Consider the following 22,726-nt stretch of genomic DNA (forward strand, 5'->3'; position numbering starts at 1 on the left):
TGCTGAATTCCATGTGAGATTTTTGTTCTTTAATTAATCACAGGATTGCTCAGTGTAGATTAATTCTGGGTATAATTTTGTTTGAATGAAATGTTTCCCTTACAGGCTTGGGAACGTAAGCTGCGTTTAATGCAAGATATTGTAGATAACTGGTTAAAATGTCAGGCAACATGGCTGTATTTGGAACCCATTTTTAGTTCAGAAGACATTATAGCCCAAATGCCTGAAGAGGGCAGAAAGTTTAAGGTTGTGGATTCATATTGGAAGAACATTATGGCAGAAGTGGTAAGTGCTTGCATTTAATAAATCATGTATTTCAATATACACAACTGGTAACAAGATTATTGCTATCTGGAGGTAGATTTGTCACAAGCAGGTATAATATGGAGTGGAAAATCCTTTACTGAAGCCCACTAAAATCTAGTCTTGCCCTAGAAGTGGTAGATTAAAATATTATTACTTCGAGACTCCTCTAAAGGCTGAATATTGTGGTATGAATTAGATTGTGAGGAATCATTTAATTCTGAAGTGCCTGCCTTTTACATGATCAGATTTAGGTAGAAAGATGAATGACTTGTGCTTTCAGGATCTGCTTCAGAGTTCACTGGCAAGCTGTACCAAGTCTTCTCTGGATACAATTAGATTTTGCATTAGGATTTTAAGGTGTACATATTAGTATTAGAGAAATAAATGGATTTTTTTCCTTTTGCACGTGATTGTTCTTTAATATTTGGTGGCATGGTTATTCAACACTTGGGTGAATACAAGCTAAGATGGTGATGTGTCAGGATAATGGTGGTAGTAGGTGCAATTTGGTATCCTGCTCAGTTTCCTGTAAGTAAGAAGTTGGGTAACAGGCCAGATATGTAGTGGTAGTGTGAGCTGAAATGTTTGTCCAAAACATTGGGAGTGTGTGATTGTGTGATAAAGATGTTGAAACAAGCAGTATAACTAAATAGGAGTTGAGACCTGTCTCATAGCTCAGACTGTGGATGATGAAGCCTGTGCTGAAATGGGTATGTATCCTTTCAAGTTGAGTGTTAGCAGAAAGAAAAAATGCAACCTAGATGACAAGAGCAGAGAATAATTGTGATGCTCTGTGGCTCTCTTTGCAGGACCTATTTATGAATGGAAATAAATGTAGCAAGCCCAAAGCACAGGAGCAAGTGCCAAAGAGTTTAATTGCTGTGGATATTTCCTTGTTGTGTTATTATCTGTAAGGTCCAAGCTGCTAAAACTGACAGTGTGAAAAGCAAAGCTGTTAACCAGTGCATACATATTTAATAACATGCAGACACACTACAGGGAAGAATCTGTCGCTTTTTAGCCTCCTGCAACAGATGTGATTGCTTAGAACAATTTTCATGTACAAACCTATTGCAGCTTTTAGCCATTTCTCCTGTGGTTTTGTTTTTACAAAGGTGAAAGACACAAAAGTACTTGTAGCAACTGAACAACCCATGATGTTAGAGAGACTTCAGGAAGCAAACACTCTTTTAGAAGACATTCAGAAGGGATTGAATACTTACTTGGAGAAGAAAAGATTGTTTTTCCCAAGGTAAATTAATTCAACAGGCTGAAGCCATAAGGTCTTTCAAACCATTTCTACTGAATTGAAGCTTCATTTGCTAAATGAGTGGAACACAGTCCCATGCAACAAAAAATGAAAACCTTTGCTTTTCTCCAGAAATTACAGATTTTCATAGTATCATAGTATCATTCAGGGTTGGAAGGGACCACAAGGATCATCTAGTTCCAACCCCCCTGCAATGGGCAGGGACACCCCACACTAGATCAGGCCGGACAGAGCCTCATCCAGCCTGGGCTTAAACACCTCCAGGGATGGGGACTCGACCACCTCCCAGGACAACCCATTCCAGGGTTTCACCACTCTCATGGTGAAGAACCTCCTCCTCACATCTAGCCTGAATCTCCCCACCTCCAGCTTCATTCCATTCCCCCTAGTCCTATCACTACCTGAGATCCTGAGAAGTCCTTCCCCAGCCTTCCTGTAGGCCCCCCTCAAATACTGGAAGGCCACAATTAGGTCACCTCAGCTTCAGTCAAATTTGCAATGCTAGGGACAGGCAGAGATAGGGAAGCAAAATCTGTATAAACCAGTGTAAACTTATGATTAGAAAGACATCACTTGCAGAATATTTTTGGTATCTTTCCATGGCTGATTTGCATCTATGTCTTTGCCCTACCCTCTGTGGTTGTGCAAAGGTTTGTGAGATCCATAGGAGTGATATGATTAAGAGGAACAGAATTTTGTGTTTTCACAAGGTACTTATTGACTGCATAAGTATGTCTGGTCTTTCCTGCCTGAGACTGAGAACACTTCTTTCTTCCTCTGCATGAAAGGATGCTCATTGAAATTCTGAAAAAACCAGGTGTGATGAGTTTTATAATGTTAAAAATTGCTTAAGAAAAGGGACTTGAGATAGTAATTCTTGCTCTGTTATACTAGTGTCTTAGCAATAAAATCAATTCTGGAATATCTATCTTGCTTTAATAGATTGTGAGTGACAGTTTTATTGATTGAAAAGGGCATGTTCATTAATTGTATTTTTCTACCAGATTCTTTTTCCTCTCTAATGATGAACTGCTTGAAATACTGTCTGAAACAAAGGATCCTCTTCGAGTACAACCACATTTGAAGAAGTGTTTTGAAGGAATTGCTAAGCTGGAGTTCACAGAAGATCTGGAAATTGTAGGCATGATCAGTTCAGAGAAAGAAATGGTTCCTTTCCCAGAGAAAATCTATCCAGTGAATGCAAAAGTAATATTTTTATTGTCTTTTACTATATACTATTACATTAATACTTTGCTTGATATGCTTGGGGAGAATGAGGTTTAAAACATTTAGGATCAGATCATGAAAGGCATTTAGGAAGTGAGAATGCAGATGGGTATTCTAGAAGGAAAAAAAAATCCTGCAAAAATCATAGAATCAACAAGGTTGGAAAAGACCTCAAAGATCATCAAGTCCAATGAGTCAGCCATACCAGTTTGGGGATAAATTCTTCTAGGCACTTGTCTGCAACTTAATGCATCTACTACTTTTAAGATGTAAGTTGATAAGATATGCACACACATGTACGTAAACCAAGCTCTCTCATATACACATGCATGTAACTTAGCATGGCTGAAAGAGGGCAATGAAGGAAATGTTCTGAATGGCTGGCAGTGAAGAATCAGAGCCTCAGTCTAAAAGGATTCTGAGCAGAAGCAGTACCATATGAAGTTTCTAAAATGTCTCAATTCCAGCTTCTTCTGCTGTTCTCAATGTGAAGGTATGGAGCTGAGTTGCCCCTTACTAAAAAGATGACAAGTGAGGTGTGTTGTGAGCTGCAGATCCCCTTTCTCCATAGTCCTCCAGGAATAAAACATGCCCTGGGTTAAAATGACCAGGCTTAACTGTTCAGTCAGTGATCTGCATGTTTTATTTATGCTTATGTGAAATACATCTAGCTGTTCTTTCAGCTGAGTTGCCTTTAGAGTTAGCTTGATATACCTGCTTTCAGGCAGTATTAAACTGCAGTATTGCTTGTCAGAATTTGGAAAAGGTTAGCATTTCTTTCTCCTGTATACAACACCCAGATGAGAAGAAAGCAGACTCAAGTCTAACACATTTCAAAGAACTTGTCCTTTAAGAGGAATTTAATCAAGAAATGTGTATTGACTCTTAAATGCTTTTATTTTTTGAAGGGCATGGTAGAAAAATGGCTTTTGCAAGTAGAAGAAATGATGCTGGCCAGTGTAAGACATGTTATTCAAGATGGCATAGCAGCATATGCTGAGGTAATTGTCCCTGAATTATAATATAAAACAGATTTCACAAGCAAGTGTCCATGAACATGTTTAAAGCTAAGTGGAATCCAGCTCTCCTTGTTCAGTAGTACCAGTCTGAAACTCCGAATTTCTTAAAGAGAAAGTATTAAAGCTTTCTATGCTGATTTCATTTGTTTACAGAAGGAAACAAAAGAAATTTGGGGAAGTATTGCTTATGAGTGCCATAATCTAATGTGTTTATATTACTTCCTGTGTCTGGAATGGGTCTTTTTGTTTAAGGTTCCTCGGAAGTCATGGGTACTTGAGTGGCCTGGACAGGTGGTTATTTGTGTGTCATCCATTTACTGGACAGAAGAAGTTTCTGTGGCTATAAGTAAAGGAACTTTACAAGTAAGATTTTCTTCTCCTGTTCTATTTCTAAGCACTAAACTCTGATTAATTAGTAAGGAAGATCTTTAGTCAAATAGGTATTACAGTTTACTCATGCAGTGTGCATGAAATCCCACAGAAGAAAATTGTGTTTCTCTGTTTACAGGTGATACTGGTGTGAATAAAAGTACTGAACAGGAAGGGTAGACTGTGGTTAAACACTATGTCTTTTTATTTATAACCCCTGTCTTTACATGTGAAGCCCCAGGGAAATGTGCAGGCAGAAAACTCTCCTCACAGGATGGCACAGTTATTTCTGTGCTTATTGCTGGATTCCTATAGTGACAAAGGTGCTGCAGCCAAGCTTATTTCACTCAAAAGACTTTGCTTATCTATGTAGTGCCTCTGCCATCACAACAGTTGTAAGGTTCCCTTCATGGAGGCTAATCAAATGCATGTTCAAGTAATGGAAATAATTCCTCATTAGTTCAGTGGACTTTTTTCTAGTCCTAACTGGGCTAGGATGTAGTTGGGGATTAATTCTGTCAATTTTAAAATGTGGAAACAGAAAAGTTTTCATAAACTTTACACCAGATCCTACATTTTATTATTAGCTCTTTCTTTCTGTATTTCAGTATCCTTACTAAATATCTTGGGTTTAACTTGCCTGTTTTGTTTAATACCAAATGAAGAGCTTGTTCCACATATCCAGTCAGAAATAAAAGTATTTATTACTTTCAAGTAAAATACCCTGAACAATACATGGGTTAAGACAACTGAGAAGAAACCACAGAACAGTGAGTTGCAGACCTTTGAACATCATGTTGTCCAACTGCTGTTTAAAAGCAGGGCCAACTAAACTAGATTGCTAATGGACTTGCTCCAGTCTTCTCTGGGGGAGCTGAAAGCTGACACAGCCCTCCAGATGTAGTGTCAGGGTAAGGTTTTTTCCCTAATGCAGACAAAGATGCTGTTGCTGCTCTTTGCCTCAAGGACACATTGCTGTCTTAGGTCTGGCTTGGTGTTTGCCAGCATCCATATCTCATTCTGCAGGGCTGCTTTCCAGTTGGTTGGCCACCAGCATGTGCTGGCACCTGGGGGCTATTTCCTCTCAGATACAGGACTTTCCCCTTTGTTGAACTTCACAAGGTTCCTATCTGTCTATTTCTCCAGTTCTGCTGAGGTCTGTCTGAGTGGTAGCACACCCATTTGGTCTGTCAACCATTCCTTCCAGTTTTGTGTCATCTGCAGACTTGCTGAGGGTGAACTCTGTCCTGTTGCCTAGGTCATGAATGAAAATGTCATTATTATTTCATTAAACTTTCTCAATAATGAGAAAATAATTTTAAATGTTAGGAGAACCTTAGATTTTGATTAATTTTATTGATTTGTGGAAGACATCTGTCAAGGTCCGGAGACATTAGATGTCTCGGTCCGGAGACACAGTTCTTTTAAATATTCCCGTGTTGTGAAATTAATGGCACAAACGAGGCCAAAGTATCAACAGCTAGACTATTTATTACATAAATAAAGTGGACATAAGAAAGGAAGAGGGAGAAAATAGAGAAAGTGGACATAAGAAAGGGAGAGGGAGAAAATAAAGAGAGAGAGAGAGAGAGACGAGAGATAGAAGAGGAAAGGAATTATATTACCACACCCCTCATCCCCCCCAGGACAGTTAAAGTCTGTGGAGGAAAGGTGCTGCAGGAGATGTTTGGTTTGTAGAGAAACCGTGGTGAGGCTTTTGCTGGAGAACAGCTGTGGTCCTCTGGGGAGATGTTGGGTTGATACAGGAACAGTGCTGAGGCTCCTCTGGGCAGCCTGGGTCTGTAGAGAAAGGATGCTGAGGCTTGGCTGGAGCTGTGGTCCTCCGGGCAGCTTCTTTTCTCCGGAGCAGCATTGTCCCGGCTTCTCAGCGGCCTGGCCCGTCTCCTGTGTTTTCCTTCATCTCCGTTTTTCTCCCCGTTTTTCTCCTCTGTTTCTCTCCTCTGTTTCTCTCCTGTGTTTCTCTCTACAAACCAGTAGTTGCTCAAGTCTTTTATACAGTTTTTTAGTCCTTAGGTATGTAGTCAAATATTGTCCCTCAGGAATTCCAGTGGCAGGAAATCTGTGTGTTTGGGCAAGACCCTGGCTGGAGGAGGGGGGAATCTCCGTCTACCCTGTCTCCATCCAGACAAAGCTCAGGAAACAGGTGGTGATTATCTTGCCCTAAAGGTGTGATGGCTGGGTCCTTGGGTCCATTGTTGTAGTCCCGTGTTATCACGATGCAATCACAAGCTGATTTGCATCCAGGATTGGTGGACAGGATTCTTTCCACCTTCTTTGCAGTGGCTCTGCTATCACTTTTATCTTTGTTGACTCACATAGAGAGAGACAAACTTATTAGATTCTCACAACATCTAATCCAAATTTACCCAGCAGAGAGAATCTACTCATCTCCTATCATCTGATTTAATAGTTTCTATTAGGAAGAAAAAAAAAAGGCTTTTGTTTACACTGTTTTCAGGCTGTAATGATTTTTGAAGTCTTCATAGTAAAATAAAATGCCAGTATATGAAAGAGAATTTTAAATGTTTGTGTAATGCCCAGACTTCCATTATGATGTTTTGTTGGAAAGACTGTCTCTAGTGACTGCACCCATGGGAGCCTAGGAACTTGTAGCTACAGCATTATATTAGTGCTTGTTTTCTGTTTCTGTGATAGGATTTCCTGGAGAAGAGCAATCTTCAAATTGGGGAAATTGTTGAGTTAGTGAGAGGCAAACTGTCCAGTGGGGCCAGGCTGACACTTGGAGCTCTTACTGTCATTGATGTGCATGGTAAGTGTGCAGTTGCTGGTACTCTTGGTCCATCTGGGGCAGTGCTGCTATTGTTAGCTGGGGGAACTATCTGGAAGAGGCAGCTAAAATGCTATTCTAACTTAAAACAACCTTTACAGAATTCTTGCACAGCCTCTTTGGGAAATGGAGATTGCTAGGCCCTGCACAACTATCTCCCATCTACATAGAAGAGCCAATGGGATCCAGATCAAATTAAGCTGATTCCTTTGCAAAACAGATGCAGGTTCATTTCTAATGTGAAAGCCAGCCTACTGCTCTAGCTGTTGATTTACTTTTCCATAGTTCTAAGTAAATGTTTGTGCATCAGTAAATGTTAGCTACAAGTGTGTTAGTTGTAAGTAAATGCTAGTTTATTTGTGTCTGAAGCAAACTCACATAGCAGAAGTGTTTTGATTTTTCAAATAATCTGTCACTCACTCTGCAGCTCGTGATGTGGTTGCAAAATTGGTTGAAGACAAGATCACAGATCTGAATGACTTCCAGTGGATTTCTCAGCTGAGATACTACTGGGAGGAGAAGGATGTAATCGTGAGAATGATTACAACAGAAGCCAGATATGGTTATGAATATCTGGGCAATTCTCTACGTCTGGTTATAACCCCACTAACAGATCGATGCTATAGGTAAAGCCATGTTGTCTATGAATTATGTGTTCATTTCTTGGATTGCTCTCTATGTACTTTCACTTTTTATAGCTAGTAGTAGCCAGAACCTCAGCAGCAAAGATTTTCCTGCAGATTTTGGAGGCAATTTTTATGTATCCTCTTTGCCCAAATATGATAAAATATTTGCGATATTCAGGTTTCTACACCAGCAGAGTAACGGTCTCTGTTGCATCCAAGAATGCTTCTGGAAGAGCTGGCAGTTCATGGTACTTGAACTGTAAAGAACTCTACAATAGCAATTGATTTGTTTGAAATGAGACATACAGGGACCTCTTGCCTGCCTGTAAAAAAAAAATAGGTAATTACAGAGGCTTTAACCAATACTTGAATGCAGATAGCTTCCTGTTCCACCACTTGCTTGCAAGAAGTTCAGCACTTCGTCCCCTAAAGTGCTGAAGGGCATTTGATATTTCACTTCTGGAAAGCCCTGGAGACACAGATCATCTCAGCATGTAATTTTAAATCTAAGGTTTGAAAATCTTTCTTTTGTAGTATCTCTAGGCAGATATGTGGTACATATGTAAATCTTTTACTTCAGCACTGAGCTGTGAACTCACCGTCTTGTAGAAGGGACTTATAGTAGAGTCTGTGTTAGTGCCTGAGTTGGCAAAGACTGAAACTTTTGGCATTCACAGTGGTGTTGAAAGAGCCACATAGCTGCTGTATTAGCTGTAAACTGGGGCAGTTGTCATTAGGATTAGCTCAGTCTAAGCTAAGACTATGTAGTCCACTCCAGATGTAGTTTCAGTGCAAGCAATGTGCAAGCAGACTGTTCACCATATCTGCATTTGGGGGCAAAACCTTTGAGTGAGGCTCTTGTAAAACAATCAGATGACTCCATTGTTAACAGGGATCTCATTTTCAGTGTGAAAATCACTCAGAGAGCAATGTGGTTCCCAGGTTTGTGATACAATCTTTATGCTTTCTCCCATTTCTAAAGATTGACTTTATTCATAAAGCCAGCTTCAAGTTTTTGTCATGAGGAATGCCACTTGATGAAAATGCATCTTCTTGCAAACTCTGCTCTTTTGCTTTTGGCATTGTGCATTTGCTTGTGTAATTGCAGATATACAGGATGGGTATATGTAATAAAAAGCCTTGACATCATTTGTAGGCCAAGAGGGTGAATGTGGGCTTCCACAACTGGGAATCAGTTATGAGACAATGCTGGTTATTTCAGGGCAAGCTGTAAAGTGAGTAGGGAGCAAGTAAATTGTTCCTAGGGGAAACTGTATAGAAAAATACTTATTCATCCCTTCAAAAGCAATCTGCTGTTAAAGATTACTGTTTCTAATGTTTGTGTTCTTGTTTATGTAGGACATTAATGGGTGCTTTGAAATTAAATCTTGGTGGTGCTCCAGAAGGACCTGCTGGGACTGGCAAAACAGAAACAACCAAAGATCTAGCAAAAGCACTGGCTAAGCAGGTGCCAAAGTGCAACCTTTTCTCCTTTGTGTTGTTTATGTTTGGATATGTAGCTATTTCCTGGAATGCTGTTCTTAAGCAAGTACTTGTGACATGCTGCTTTTTTATTCATAGAAATAGTTAGTAAGCACACATTCAGAACTGTGTCAGTATGGCATCTTGGTGGTGTAATCCAAAATTAGCAATAATTCCTATTGTATGAATTTTATGGTGGCCCTTGTGTTAACACTGAGAGGTGTTCTCTGTGTGTTTTTGTTGTAGTGTGTGGTCTTTAATTGCTCCGATGGTCTGGATTACAAGGCAATGGGCAAGTTCTTTAAGGGCCTGGCACAATCTGGTGCATGGGCTTGCTTTGACGAGTTCAACAGAATTGAGGTAATGTTTTAACTCAGACAGATAAAATGGTGAAGCTTTAATTCAAGACACAGAAGCTTTACATTTAGACATGCCAGCATTATTGCAAATTTTCTACTTTTACTTATGGTATCACTTCTTTGTTTCAATAACTGCTGACACAAATGGGTACTCAGCTGCCTGCTGTAGGAGCACCTGCCTACCTGCACTGTGTTGCAGAAGTCTTGTGACCTGCTTTATTTCAGCTGGAAAAAAAAAATTTCCTGTGCAATTTCCTCTCTTCTATGTGACACTCATTTGTTGAGAAAGAACTGCCCTCTTCTTGAGAAATCAAGCTTCAGCTGTGGGGCTGCATTTATCTGTGCCCAACACAGGACAGACAAATCCCAGTGGAGGGGTTGCTGTGGTGACTAGGTAATTGTCACTAACTGAGTGACCTGGTTAACTAGCTGTGTAACCAGACACATCAAATTCCCTCATTGGTTTTTCTCTGGTTTTTGGTTCTTTGGGTGTTATATTTTGGTTTAGTTTGGTTTGGTTTTGCCCTGATGACCTTGAATAAGTTATATTTTATTTTGATGCAGTTAGATGTGTGTAAATAATACTAAATGTAGAAATTCCATGAAGTTCTATTTTGTATGGTTTAGTATTCTTAGTACCTTAATTTCTCCTTTTGTCTGCTCTAACTTATTTTTGAATGAATTTGAGTGTTAGCATTCTAATTTTCCAGTATTCCATTACCTTGGTGCTCTAAAGCACTTAGGATTGATGCTACCCTGCCTTACTCATTCTTTATACATTTACCCTCAGTTTGTGGCACTGACCAAATCATTCTTTTTGAAGAGCCTAAATTGTTTTTGTTGTCTGAGGTGAAAGGAAAGTGCTTTTGGAGGCCTCCAGAGGGAGTTCCTGTCCACTTCACTTTCATGTCTACGTTTAGGCAGTGTCTGCATTCAGCCCCCAGTGGAGGCTTTTAGAAGCCTCTGTTTGGTATGTAGGAATGGTGGCACCAACTTCTAGAGGATTGCTTCAATGCAGAGCTAATATTCAGGCTCAGTTATCTGGCACAGGGTGATTTTTTTTCACCTGGAGGAATGAAAATATAGCCATTAAAAAAATATGACCCCCCCCAGTTTATATTGTCTACAAGTGTCTCATGTTTTCCACTTTCGTCTGTCTGTATTAGGTTGAAGTGTTATCTGTGGTTGCCCAACAAATACTTAGCATACAGCAAGCTGTTATGAATAAACTCAAAACATTCATCTTTGAAGGGACAGAGATCTCTCTTAATCCTACCTGTGCTGTGTTTATCACAATGAATCCTGGGTATGCTGGACGGGCTGAGCTGCCTGATAATCTGAAGGTAAATCTGGAATCCTGATTTCTTGTAGAAATTATAAAAGATTTACAACTTCTGGGCTAATCTAATAAGGAAGGCAGCAATCAAATAGTACACCTCAGGCCACTCAAGTGCATTCTGTTGTGCTTTTTGCCAAGCAAGTTTGAGATTGTACAAAATCCACGGAAGGGTCTCAAACTAACCATACTGATCCCAGGTTGCAGCTTTAACTGTGCTATCTTTTAAGTGGAAAATAACCTGTTTTGCAGTGAGTTGTCAATCCAAATCCCAGTTTATTATAGTTTTGCAAGTTGCTGAAGGACTGCAGAGAGACTGATATGGTCCTAATTGTTTTCATACCTTTGCCACAATTTTTTGGACAGTCTTTTACAAGATATTAATGGGAGTATGTGCTACTTTGGCTGTCATGAAAGTGAGATGAACAACAGCTCCTTTTTCCTTTATTAATAGTTCTTTAGTATTGTGACTGTCTGTAAAGTGTTGTGCTTAGCACAGACCTATTGAACCTTTTGATAAGATCTCACTCAGTTCCAGTAACAATCCTAATGTAATCTCATGGAATGAAAGTGATTCCTCAAGTCATGAGAATAGAATAGAGAATATAGAAGTCCATGAATTTATGGGGAGTTGGTATTCTTGTAAAGCAAGTGCAAATTATTACCATATTCCATAGTCTAAGCTTGCACCTTACTTTTTTCTTACAGGCACTGTTCCGAACAGTTGCCATGATGGTTCCAGATTATGCTTTGATTGGAGAGATTTCACTTTATTCAATGGGATTTTTGGACTCTCGGAGGTAAGCCGTGCTGAATTTTCCCTCAGTTGAGTCTGATAGGCCTCATTCTTCTGTAAGTCATATATGTGCCTTTGAGATATGCAATTCTGGAGGCTGTTCCTGTTCTGTTTGTCCAGAAAGTACTTTTAAATCTTCTGCTTTATCCTCAATTCTCATTTACCACCTCATGTCGGCAGACCTCTACACAGGATCATTTGGAAAATGTTTGTAAAACAGGATTTCAAAATGGCACAGCATAATCAACAGTTCTGCTTCTTAGATGTTTGGGGCCATAGAATCATAGAATCAATAAGGTTGGAAAAGACCTCAAAGATCATCAAGTCCAACCTGTCACCCAAGACCTCATGACTACTAAACCATGGCACCAAGTGCCACATCCAGTCCCATCTTGAACACCTCCAGGGATGGTGACTCCACCACCTCCCTGGGCAGCACATTCCAATGGCTAACAACTCTCTCTGTGAAGAACTTTCTCCTCACCTCGAGCCTAAACTTCCCCTGGTGCAGTTTGAGACTGTGTCTTCTTCTGGTGCCGGTTTCCTGGGAGAAGAGACCAACCCCCTCCTGGCTACAACCTCCCTTCAGGTAGCTGTAGACAGCAATCTTAGCAGCTGGTATCTTGATAATCACTGCAGTTACTTTCTATATGTAGGTACTTAAAATTATTTTCCTTTTATGGTGAGAGATTTTCATTCCACATGTGATATTTTGACATCCACAGTCTTGCCCAGAAAATCGTTGCCACTTACCGTTTGTGCTCTGAGCAGCTGTCATCCCAGCATCACTATGATTATGGAATGCGCGCTGTTAAATCTGTCCTGACAGCAGCAGGGAACTTAAAACTGAAGTACCCAACGGAAAATGAGAGTGTATTGTTACTTCGGGCTCTGCTGGATATTAACTTGGCCAAATTCTTGGCACAGGATGTGCCATTGTTTCAGGTGAGCTCTCAGGTTGGTGTAAGTTTTGTGCTGATGAAGTTATAAGAACCTACGGAAAGGGGTCGCGATCTTAATTTAGAACAGTTTGATCTAGTTGCTGCCATATTAGTGTGGAGTTATTTCAGTACATTGATCTGGATTGGTTCTGTCAAACTTTTATAAGATCATAAGTATGGAGTGATAGGGGTTGGAAGGGACCTCTGGAGCTCTGGAGATCACCTAGTCTAACCCTCCTGCCAGAGCAGGTTACCCTTGAGCAGCTTGCACAAGGTGGTGTCCAGGTGGATTTTGAATGACTCTCAAGAAGGAGTCAGGCAGCCTGTTCCAGTGCTCTCCCACCCTCAGTATAAAAAAGTTCCTCCTGATGTTTATATATTTTGCTACAAGTCACCTTGTGCAGTTTCCTTCATGGAAACCATTATTTGAATTTTGTATTCTGGCTTTGTGCTGCAGAAGAGATGTGGACAACTAAATTGTGGCTGATTAGAAATGTGAAGTCCAAATGACAATGCTGGAAGTGTCTGTTTGCATGCTGCTTCAATAGAAAACAAGGCTGTGTTAAGCTACAGAGCAATTGACATTAAAGACCTAAAAGCTAGGGCACAAGTGCACACAGGATCATGTCTCTGAAATTTCAGATACTCTTCTATTTAATCACTGAAATTCTTTCAACTACTTTCACATCCTTTCCTGTAATAGCTTTTGGGGCAAACTTGCAGAAGTTTAAGCTTCCTTTTACAGTATCAGTGTGTGTATTGACAAGTACAGACACTCATTTCTGTCTCATAGTTTCATGGCTACAGTTTGCCTGTAAGTTAGCTTTGTCCAGCTGAAGACATTCAGCTTTACTTGGAGATTTTTATCCTTGGAGAATTTTCCTTGTTTGTAATCTGTGTTCTATTCTGTCTTTCCCTTAACAGGGCATCATATCTGACCTTTTTCCTGGAGTGGTTCTTCCTACACCTGACTATGGCCTATTTGTCCAGGCACTAAATGAAAATATCAAAAAAATGAATCTTCAACCAGTTCCATGGTTCATTGGGAAGATTATTCAGGTTTGGGTTTCCATATTTACTTTTGGAGAAGAAAAGCATAAGAGCAGAAACATTCCTCATTCACTGTCTGTGTCATGAATGAATAACTGAGAGTTTCTATTAATAGAATATTACAAAGAGCATGGTTTTTACTGAGTGAAAATCATGCTCATGATGTTGGGTTTTTTTTGTTTCAATTTAGCCAGCCTGTGAAGGAGTTGATGCATGCAGCCACATCTTAAGTCTCATAGCTCAGGATAGGAAATTAACCCAAATCTCTTACTAGCTGAGGCAGCGTAGCCTGGTGAAGAGAACTCTGGACTGGGAGTGAGGCTCTGTTCTCAATTCTGCTTTCAGTCTTCTTGAGACACTTCTCACCCTTGCTTATACTTCAGCTCCAGCTCTGTGTTCTCCTTGTCCCCCATTTACTAGTATTAGTGACCTTTTAAAGAATGACTAACTTCTTTTTTCTTGTGAGTAATGTGGCCTAGTGACAGTGTAATGGCAAAGACAAAAACGTGTGGCCTGGGGCAGGATCATGAGGGACACCTCCAATGGCCGTTCAGACCTTATGGCTAATGTTCAGACTGGGCTTGTGCTGCTTTGTCTGTCATTGAAATGGAAGTAGTATTAACTGGTTAGGGATTTAAGACAGACTGGAAAATACCAGCCTTGTGGCATGACCGAGGAAGTTACCATCCTTGCAGTTCAAACTCAGCTCATGTGAGCAGTCATATGGCAGATCCTCAGAAATGGGGTTTCAATCCCTTTGGGTTAGCTTCACTGGAAACCATTTGTTTCAGTTTAGGCTTTACTCTAGGCTGTGATCTGCAGTGCCTGGTTAATGCACTTTTATTATGTACAGTGATGTACATGTCGTGACATTTAGCAAGGAGAATGGGAGGATGTCCAAGGGCAGTGACTTCTTAAATTTTATCAGTGAGAACTGCCTTAATGATATGACTGCCTTCTGTTTTGGGTTAACTCTTCAACCAGCCTTAACAGAGTGTAGATATTTAGCTGATATTTTGTCCTGTTGCAGGACCAGAGTGCAGGAGAGAGCTCTATTTTCATACATGCAATGTTTGCTTTTGTGCTGTGTTAAAGAGTCAGTCTCTTGTCACCAATACAGATATATGAGATGATGCTGGTGCGCCACGGTTTCATGATTGTTGGAGATCCTTTGGGTGGCAAGACCTGCGCCTACAAAGTGCTAGCTGGAGCCCTCAGTGATTTGTGTGCAGGTAACCTTGTTCAGCCACGGACTCTTCATGAAATGAAGTTAATTCCAAGATTGATGTTTTTGATCTTTGCAGAGATATGTCCAGGTTGTTAAATGTGCTATATTCTGTTTTGTTTTTTCACTGAAAGGTTTCTATTAATGACCTCTTTTTTTTGTCTGATATATTTATCTAGAAGTATTTTGTCCTATTGTACTGCAGTAGTAAAACATACCAATGTTTTTGTGCTTTGATGAATGCTCTTAAGCATTGTACTTGTGCATAATGCTCTTGCAAAAACTAGCTCCCATGAACAAATAAAACCTATTCTACTCTGCTTTTGTTTTTTTTTTCCTGTGTGATTTTTGCAAATAGGACTTTGTGCTTTTGCACAAGTAATGGAAGTTCTTATTTACTGCTACCCAGCTACCAAACATCTGGAGGTTTTTCCTTGGGCAGCAAAAGTAGGATCCTCAGGGATATTGTTCTGTGCGTAAGTCGCCGGATCTAACTAACCTATGGGATTCTCAAGTTCATTTATTTATCTTTTTATGCAGCAAAATCCACAGATGAATTTGCCGTGGAATACAAAGTTATTAATCCCAAAGCAATTACCATGGGACAGTTGTATGGCAGTTTTGATCCTGTGAGCCATGAGTGGGCAGATGGAGTTCTTGCAAACATCTTCAGAGAGCAAGCATCTTCTACCACAGATGATCGGAAGTGGATTATTTTTGATGGCCCAGTGGATGCAGTTTGGATAGAGAACATGAACACTGTGCTGGATGATAACAAAAAGGTAGCCTGATTTTTGCAAGTGACCTTGAATGTATATTGTTTTAATAGTAACAATATTGTTACTATGCTGAGACTCAGGAAAAGCTCATATGCTTAAAAGCATTTCTTTCCCCCCAGTTATATGCATTGCTTTAACAGAGGACATTAAGCTATTACTTCTCACTAGGAGCCTTGTCTTGCTCCTACTTCACTGAAATAAGGTTTCTCACTGAGGTTTTTATATTGACACTTCTAGGAGACTGAAATACACAAGCCCAGTTCTGTAACTGAAAACTGAACTAGTTGAAGTTATTTAGTGAATGCATTAACTAAAAAACCCTGCAGGTCAGAGCTGCTTTTCCTTGCAGAGTTATTTAAAGATAGACCATTGTTCCTGGTGTCTCTGCAGGCCTTTAGTAACACATGGAGAAGTTAAGACAGGGTCAGAAAAGATGTGTTATGAGAACACAAATGAGTGAATGAGGAGTGACACAAAGCAGAATATTCAGTGATTTTATGGGAGACATTGCTTTGACTAGATCAGCACTAGATCATGTTTATATGGTGCTTTTCTTCTAGCTGTGCTTAATGAGTGGTGAAATAATTCAGATGAATTCAAAAATGAGTTTAATCTTTGAGCCAGCGGACTTAGAGGAGGCATCTCCAGCAACTGTCAGCAGGTAATGTGAAAGCATTGAAACTTAACTGATCCACCTTGCTCATCTATTCCTGTACCATAGCTATTTGTTCTTCCCAGGTGTGGTATGATCTATATGGACCCGCAAGAGTTAGGCTGGAAGCCACTGAAGGATTCCTACATGAATACACTGCCTTCAAACCTGCAGGAAGAACACCGACAGCTGGTGCGAGACTTCATGTTTTACTTAAGTCTAATTTAGATGATTAACTTTTAAGGTGATGTTCACAGCTTTCCCATTTGAAGGCAGGCCTGCAGAAACAAACTTCTTGAAGTACTTTCATGATTAAGAGTGTCCTAGGTTTCCTACAGGATGTTGTAAATTAGTCCATAGTGATGAGTATCAAATGTTGCTGCAAGTGCATGGACATGCCATGAAAATTAGCAATGGAATCTTGGAAATAGAGGAAAAGTCCAAAAGTTTTGAAACCCATCCCTCTGTGTAAGACCTCTAGAGTTCAGCTTGAGAAATGCTCTGTGGCAGAAGTAACTTGTGTTCACTATCAGGTAATGATGGTGTGATTTTTGTGATCACTTAAGTACTGCCCCACACAGGCCTATTCCTGACCTTCCCTTTGCTGACCTGGGGAACTTCTGATGCCTTGTGTTTTACTGAGAGAATTCAGGGGCAATGGGAAGTATGGCAACTCCTGTATTGTTTAAAGCCACTTCCTTTTCTCCTGGCAGGTCAATGACATGTTTATGTGGCTTGTCCAGCCCTGTTTAGAGTTTATTCACCTTCATTGCAAAGCTGTTGTACAAACATCCTCTATTCATCTGAGTTATAGCTTGATGAAACTCTTTACTTGCCTGCTTGGTAAGTGCCTTAAGCCTTGTTATTCCTACTTCAATATTTCTTTTTTTCCCCTGCTGTGTCCCATAACAAGATGCTCATTCTCAGATGCTGAGAAATACCTAAGGAATTCCTTTACTGTTGAGACTGCATGACAGAAGTCCTTTCTCAGTGACCAGCATTAACAGCAGTGCTTTGATTAGCATGCAGAGCATTTGGGCACTGGTGGCATTACAAAGCTGAATGCAACCTTGTGAGTGTATGCCATTTATTTGCTTGCTGTTTGCTAGCACCTGAAGAAAAGAATTAGGACCCTTTGTAAATATCTTTCTTCTCATTTGTTTTAACTTGTAAACAATATTTCACAGACAAGACCTTGGCTCTGCAGATTGGTTTTGTTCCGCTGAAAAAAAAAGCTCCCAGCTTGTTTCAGAAGGCTCTTGCACAAATGTATTTTGAGTTGGGGTTTGTGGTTATTGCTGACATTTAACTGTCATTCAAAATGTGTGTTTTAGATGAAATAAAGCAATCTGGGGAAGAGGAGAAGGAAAGCATGACTAGTCAGCAAATCACCTTGTGGCTGCAGGGGCTTTTCCTTTTTGCTTTGGTGTGGACAGTCGGTGGGATCATCGATGCAGACAGCAGGAAGAAATTTGATTTGTTTTACCGCAACTTGCTCACAGGAATGAATGATGAAAACCCACGTCCTACAAGTGTGAAGCTTGGCAAAAGCCACATCTTCCCAGAAAAAGGTGCTTCTTCATGACTCTACTTGGTGGCCTTCTATAAAGCAACAAGAAAACCCAGCACTGTAGGGGAGAATAGAGTGCCTGGCGGATACTAAGTCTGCAGCAGAGCCACCATCTGCCAGGCCTTGGGCTGCACAGTGGGTGCTCTTTCCTTGCTCTTTTAACCAGGAGTAGCATATGCCTCATATTACACTCAAATGTTGTAGCTCAATCTGACCTAAAACAATTCAATGATGATAATGGCAGTGGGGGGGGAAGGGAATGTCATGTACTGGAAAGCCTTCATTATCTCACACTAAGATGACTGAAGTTTATTTTCATTCTTTAATCAGTGGTCTTTCCTTTGCTGTGTTTTTCAATTAACAGGGAGTGTTTATGACTTCTATTTTCACAAGCATGGCGGTGGGCAGTGGAACATGTGGATGGAGTACATCACAAAAGAAGAACAAGTTCTCTCTCCTGGGGCTAAGGTTCACACTGATCTCTTTCACTCTAGAAAAGAATTGACTGTGTAAATCAACTATCTTAGCTAGCTCTCATTCTACTATTTAATGTTTGATCTGCTCCTGTTCATTAATCTCTGCAGGCTCCTTTTCATGCTTTGCCTTAATTCTAGTATAATCAACATTGGAAGTTTAGCACTGCAGGTGACAAGGAGCCCTGAGGTTGGCTGGATTGAAATATTTTGTTCTTCTTTTGTCTTTGTAAGAGCATCTAATGTTGGGGAAGTCACAGTAGGAAAAAGGCAAAGCCCAAATTTCTGTTCCTTCATTTTCATTTTCTGTGGTTGATATCATGATGTTATAGTACAAGCTACAGAAACCAAGTGAAAAGGCTTACTACGTCTTCAGGATAGGGAAAGCGGTATTGAGAGTCCCAAATCCCCTCAGTTTCTAAACAGTCACTCACATTTTGATGGCAGGGAAGCACTGCAGAGATCGACAGGAAGTACCTATTCTGCAGATAAAATAGCAAGATAAATGATATTTGTTCAGCTTTTCATTCCATTATAATTACAACTGTCTAGTCTATTTAAGTATGTGATAGAGGTAGATTACATTTTGTTCTGCTGTCCAAAATGTTTTCTTGATGTGTAGTGCACAGCTGCTAATGATAAGCAGAAGAGATAAAAAAAATCCATGGCACTGTTCCTATCCATAGAACAGCAGGGGAACAGAATGAAGCTATCCTTAACCCTGAAGTTCTTCTGGGCTTTGTATAGTGTCCCTGAACCATATTATAGATAATACTGATTGTGCTATTTACTGTATAAATGCTGAACAGCAAGTGGAGCCATACTGTCTGCCAGGACCTAGTTACAGCCAAAGGTTTCAGAGAAATGAATTTTTTAAGAATGCAAATTTGCTCCAGGCTTCCTGTAGGTGCCTGTAAATATTTGTGTTGCTGAAGATAGTAGGTGTTTGGTTTCATGTGCTGTTGTGTTTTTGTGTGTAACAGGTATCTGAGCTGATCATTCCAACGATGGAGACTGCCAGACAAATGTTTTTTCTTCAAACATATGTGGAGCATAATGTCCCTTTGCTTTTTGTGGGTCCCACTGGCACTGGAAAAACAGCTATAACAAACACTTTCCTGCTACAGCTTCCAAAGCAGAAATACATCCCCAGCCTGATCAACTTCTCTGCAAGAACTTCTGCTAATCAAACCCAGGACATTATTATGTCCAAGCTAGACAGGAGAAGAAAAGGATTATTTGGACCTCCTTTGGGAAAAAAAGCTATAATGTTTGTGGGTAAGACTGTTTTTCAGGGGGTTTTATATTATCTTCATTCTGGCTTTGGGCCAAGGCAATTACTTACTGCACCTAGTAATTTTGGATTGCCTAAGTGCTCTTGGGCTTTTTTCAGGCATCCAAGGAAGGGTTAACACTGCCCTCTGCTGAAGGGCTTCTAGCTCTTTGTGGTAGTTTACTGAATAGGTCATAGGGTTGCAGCATGACACAAAAAACAGCATTAGCAACCACACCAAGTTAAACCATCACTTCTAGGTATGTCTGCAAAGTCTAGTGTCATTTGATTCTGGTTAGTTTCATGGGAAGCAATCTTTTTCTACCTCTATAGTTCTCAGCTTTGAAAGAAAATGATGATCTTGAAGGTCCCTTCCAACCTGGTTTGGTTTATTCTAATAAAGGTTTATTCTAATAAAACTGTACTTCCTAAATGATGAGAGGTTTTTTTATTTGGTGCCTATGTTCTCCATAGATGACCTAAACATGCCTGCAAAGGAAGTGTATGGAGCCCAGCCACCTATTGAGCTTCTCAGGCAATGGATTGATCATGGTCACTGGTATGACACGAAAGATACATCCAAGATTAGCATCACGGATGTGCTGCTTGTTTCAGCAATGGGTCCACCTGGAGGAGGCAGGAATGATATTACAGGTAGGAAATGTATGACTTTGCCAAGTGGTTATCTAACTGACTGATGTTAAGGGGCAGGTTCATTTTTGGTGATGACAAATTCTACATTGGCTGTATCCCTCTAGGTATACTCACTGGCTGTGTCATTCCAAAGAGAAGTCTGTATGCTCCAGGTTCAATCTGTGCCTTTTCCAAGTAGAGTTTAATTGGCTTTACAAACAATGTTGTAAATGTTGATTGAACTATGAATTATGAAAATAATTCTAAAATTAGAGAATTGGACACTTTTCCCATTTTCTACTCTTTGGAAAACAAAGGAAATACATCTTCTTGCCATGTCTGAGAGTCCTCTTCTGAAAATGGATTTCCTGCTGCTAAGATCAGCTGCCTGCATTTACTTACAGTCATGTAGCCTGCAAGTCCATGATTCCTGTGGTATCATCAGAAAGGAGGTTCTGTTTCTCTGATAGTCTTGTAATGGAGATTCATGTTTCTCATAGTAAACCCAGTTACTCTAAGTGAAATGCTGATATAAAGCAAAACCCAGTTTATTTTTCTTTTGTCTTGCTGCTGGGGCGGAAATTTGCCAGAAACAAAATCAAGCAGTGCTGCTGAGTGACAGTCAGTCCTAGAATATGCTAGCTGAAACGTGGAAAAATGTTTGGGCGTCCCTAAATCCTTCTGCATCTTTTTGTGTGTATTACAGGGCGCTTCACACGGCACTTGAATGTTGTGTCTATGCATTCTTTCGATGACGATGTACTAAGCAAGATTTTTACTGCCATCGCTGACTGGCACTTCAGCCAAGGCTTTGAGGCTGTGTTTCTAAGGTAATGTGGTATCTTCCCTCTAACACTTTTGTGTTGCCTTTTCTCCTGTGGTTTATCAGCAGAAGTTAAAATTCTATCTCTTTTCCTTCTTAAGGCTGGGGAAGATGATGGTCCAAGCCACAATGGTGATTTATAAGATGGCAGTCGCTAATTTTCTCCCAACTCCTACAAAATCCCACTACGTCTTCAATCTACGGGATTTTTCCAGGGTCATTAAAGGAGTGCTGCTCTGTCCACACACTCATTTGCAAGTAAGTTGTAGTTGATGTTGCTGTAAGAAAGAGCAATGGCAAAAGTAAATTAGTTTTATAGTATCAGTGAGTAAACATCTCAAAATGCATGAGCTGTGATTTCAATAGATTTACTAGGTTTAAATTCAGGATAGTCCCTTGAATACCTTGCAATATATTTCCTGTCTGTCTCTGAAAGAGACAACTCTCATTTGGCATTATTCTTTACTTGTTACAGTTGGGCTCAGAGGTCCAAGGCCCATCTCTTAAGACCTGTATATCAAGTCAGATAGTTCCTTCTGAACCTGCAAACTAAACATACAAAAGAAACAAACATGGGTAAAGTCTCACTCTCCCTCTTTCACAAATGGCAGGTTCATCACTGAACAAGAGTGAGTAATTTAGCCCTGAGTTTGCCGGTTGTCACAAGCTACAAATGAATACTGATAGATGTGTATTATTCTAGTATTTCTACTTTTTTATTCATTTCAGTAAAATGTTAAGAGAATGTCAAAAGGTTTATTTCTGTTGGGTGAATGGTTTTGGTGCAGAAACAGAACAAAGCAGCTACAAGCTAGTCAGCGGAAATCTTATCCAGCAACAGTATTGGGCTGAGCTTGTGCTAGAGCCCATGAGTTGTACCATTGAAAGGTTTATTCTTTATGTTGGAAATGTGGAGAGATTTGATATAGCAGAGAAAAATGATTTGGCATAGGAGTCCCAGTTTGTATTGGCAGGAAGGACAAGATGGTAAATAGGTGAGGAAGCCAATTAAGTTAGCAGATGCTGAGCCATGTGCTGGATGGCTTGGAAATGAAAGATTCACACTGAGTTTAGTACAAGATACAGCAGGGTCCAGATGGACATTTCTTCTTCTTTTTTTTTTGAAAACCAGCCAGCCAAAACCCAAAAAACCTACCTGGGCTGTACTTACCTGTTTTCTTTTACTTATACTTTCAGGATGGAGATAAACTGATCAGACTTTGGATTCATGAGGTTTACCGAGTTTTCTATGATCGCTTAGTTGATGAGGAAGACAGAAAGGCATTCTTCCAGATGGTAGAAGAGACAACATCAAATAGCTTCAAGCAGAGCTTCAGTAAGGTATTTTTGGGTAGTGTGCTGGAACCAAGACTGAGACTAATGCATTTTCAGAAATACTGAATTATCACTGGGCACATTTGGAATGATTTTGATCAATGCATTTAAGAAGTGTGGATGGTCTTCTGTTCAGGATGGGGTACTATGCATATTCGTGGTCAGTCCAAATTGCTTCATGTTCGAATGATTCCCAACTTCAAAAGGATCCTGTGTTAGTACAGAGGACTATCTGGGATAAATGTCTTACACAGTATTTATCTGGGCTTTTGCTGGAGTTAATATTTGGATGAGTCAATGGGAGTAGTGGGTATTTTTCCTAGTAGCATTTTGGGCACTCTTCTTCTATTTGACAGCAAAATCTCTGTGAGCT

General features: G+C 40.1%; 1 protein-coding gene across 1 annotated transcript in view; it reads left to right on the top strand.

Moving 5' to 3' along the window:
* The window catches only part of DNAH3 (dynein axonemal heavy chain 3), a 59,590-nt gene that overhangs the window by 19,844 nt on the left and 17,020 nt on the right, over positions 1-22,726 (top strand). The window contains exons 22-46 of the mRNA XM_068146809.1: positions 106-285; positions 1,422-1,558; positions 2,581-2,782; positions 3,712-3,804; positions 4,075-4,185; positions 6,868-6,982; positions 7,428-7,626; positions 8,986-9,094; positions 9,355-9,468; positions 10,634-10,810; positions 11,512-11,603; positions 12,325-12,544; positions 13,465-13,599; positions 14,711-14,822; positions 15,356-15,597; positions 16,155-16,255; positions 16,333-16,438; positions 16,960-17,089; positions 17,581-17,817; positions 18,181-18,284; positions 19,273-19,567; positions 20,037-20,216; positions 20,902-21,025; positions 21,120-21,276; positions 22,216-22,359. Of these exons, the coding sequence (XP_068002910.1) occupies positions 106-285; positions 1,422-1,558; positions 2,581-2,782; positions 3,712-3,804; positions 4,075-4,185; positions 6,868-6,982; positions 7,428-7,626; positions 8,986-9,094; positions 9,355-9,468; positions 10,634-10,810; positions 11,512-11,603; positions 12,325-12,544; positions 13,465-13,599; positions 14,711-14,822; positions 15,356-15,597; positions 16,155-16,255; positions 16,333-16,438; positions 16,960-17,089; positions 17,581-17,817; positions 18,181-18,284; positions 19,273-19,567; positions 20,037-20,216; positions 20,902-21,025; positions 21,120-21,276; positions 22,216-22,359 (3,816 nt within the window). The remainder of the gene's footprint in view (positions 1-105; positions 286-1,421; positions 1,559-2,580; positions 2,783-3,711; positions 3,805-4,074; positions 4,186-6,867; positions 6,983-7,427; positions 7,627-8,985; positions 9,095-9,354; positions 9,469-10,633; positions 10,811-11,511; positions 11,604-12,324; positions 12,545-13,464; positions 13,600-14,710; positions 14,823-15,355; positions 15,598-16,154; positions 16,256-16,332; positions 16,439-16,959; positions 17,090-17,580; positions 17,818-18,180; positions 18,285-19,272; positions 19,568-20,036; positions 20,217-20,901; positions 21,026-21,119; positions 21,277-22,215; positions 22,360-22,726) is intronic.

The sequence above is a fragment of the Melanerpes formicivorus genome, unplaced genomic scaffold (genome assembly GCF_026170545.1).
Source record: "Melanerpes formicivorus ecotype bairdi unplaced genomic scaffold, bMelFor1.0.p_v2 SCAF_14, whole genome shotgun sequence".
NCBI lineage: Eukaryota > Metazoa > Chordata > Aves > Piciformes > Picidae > Melanerpes > Melanerpes formicivorus.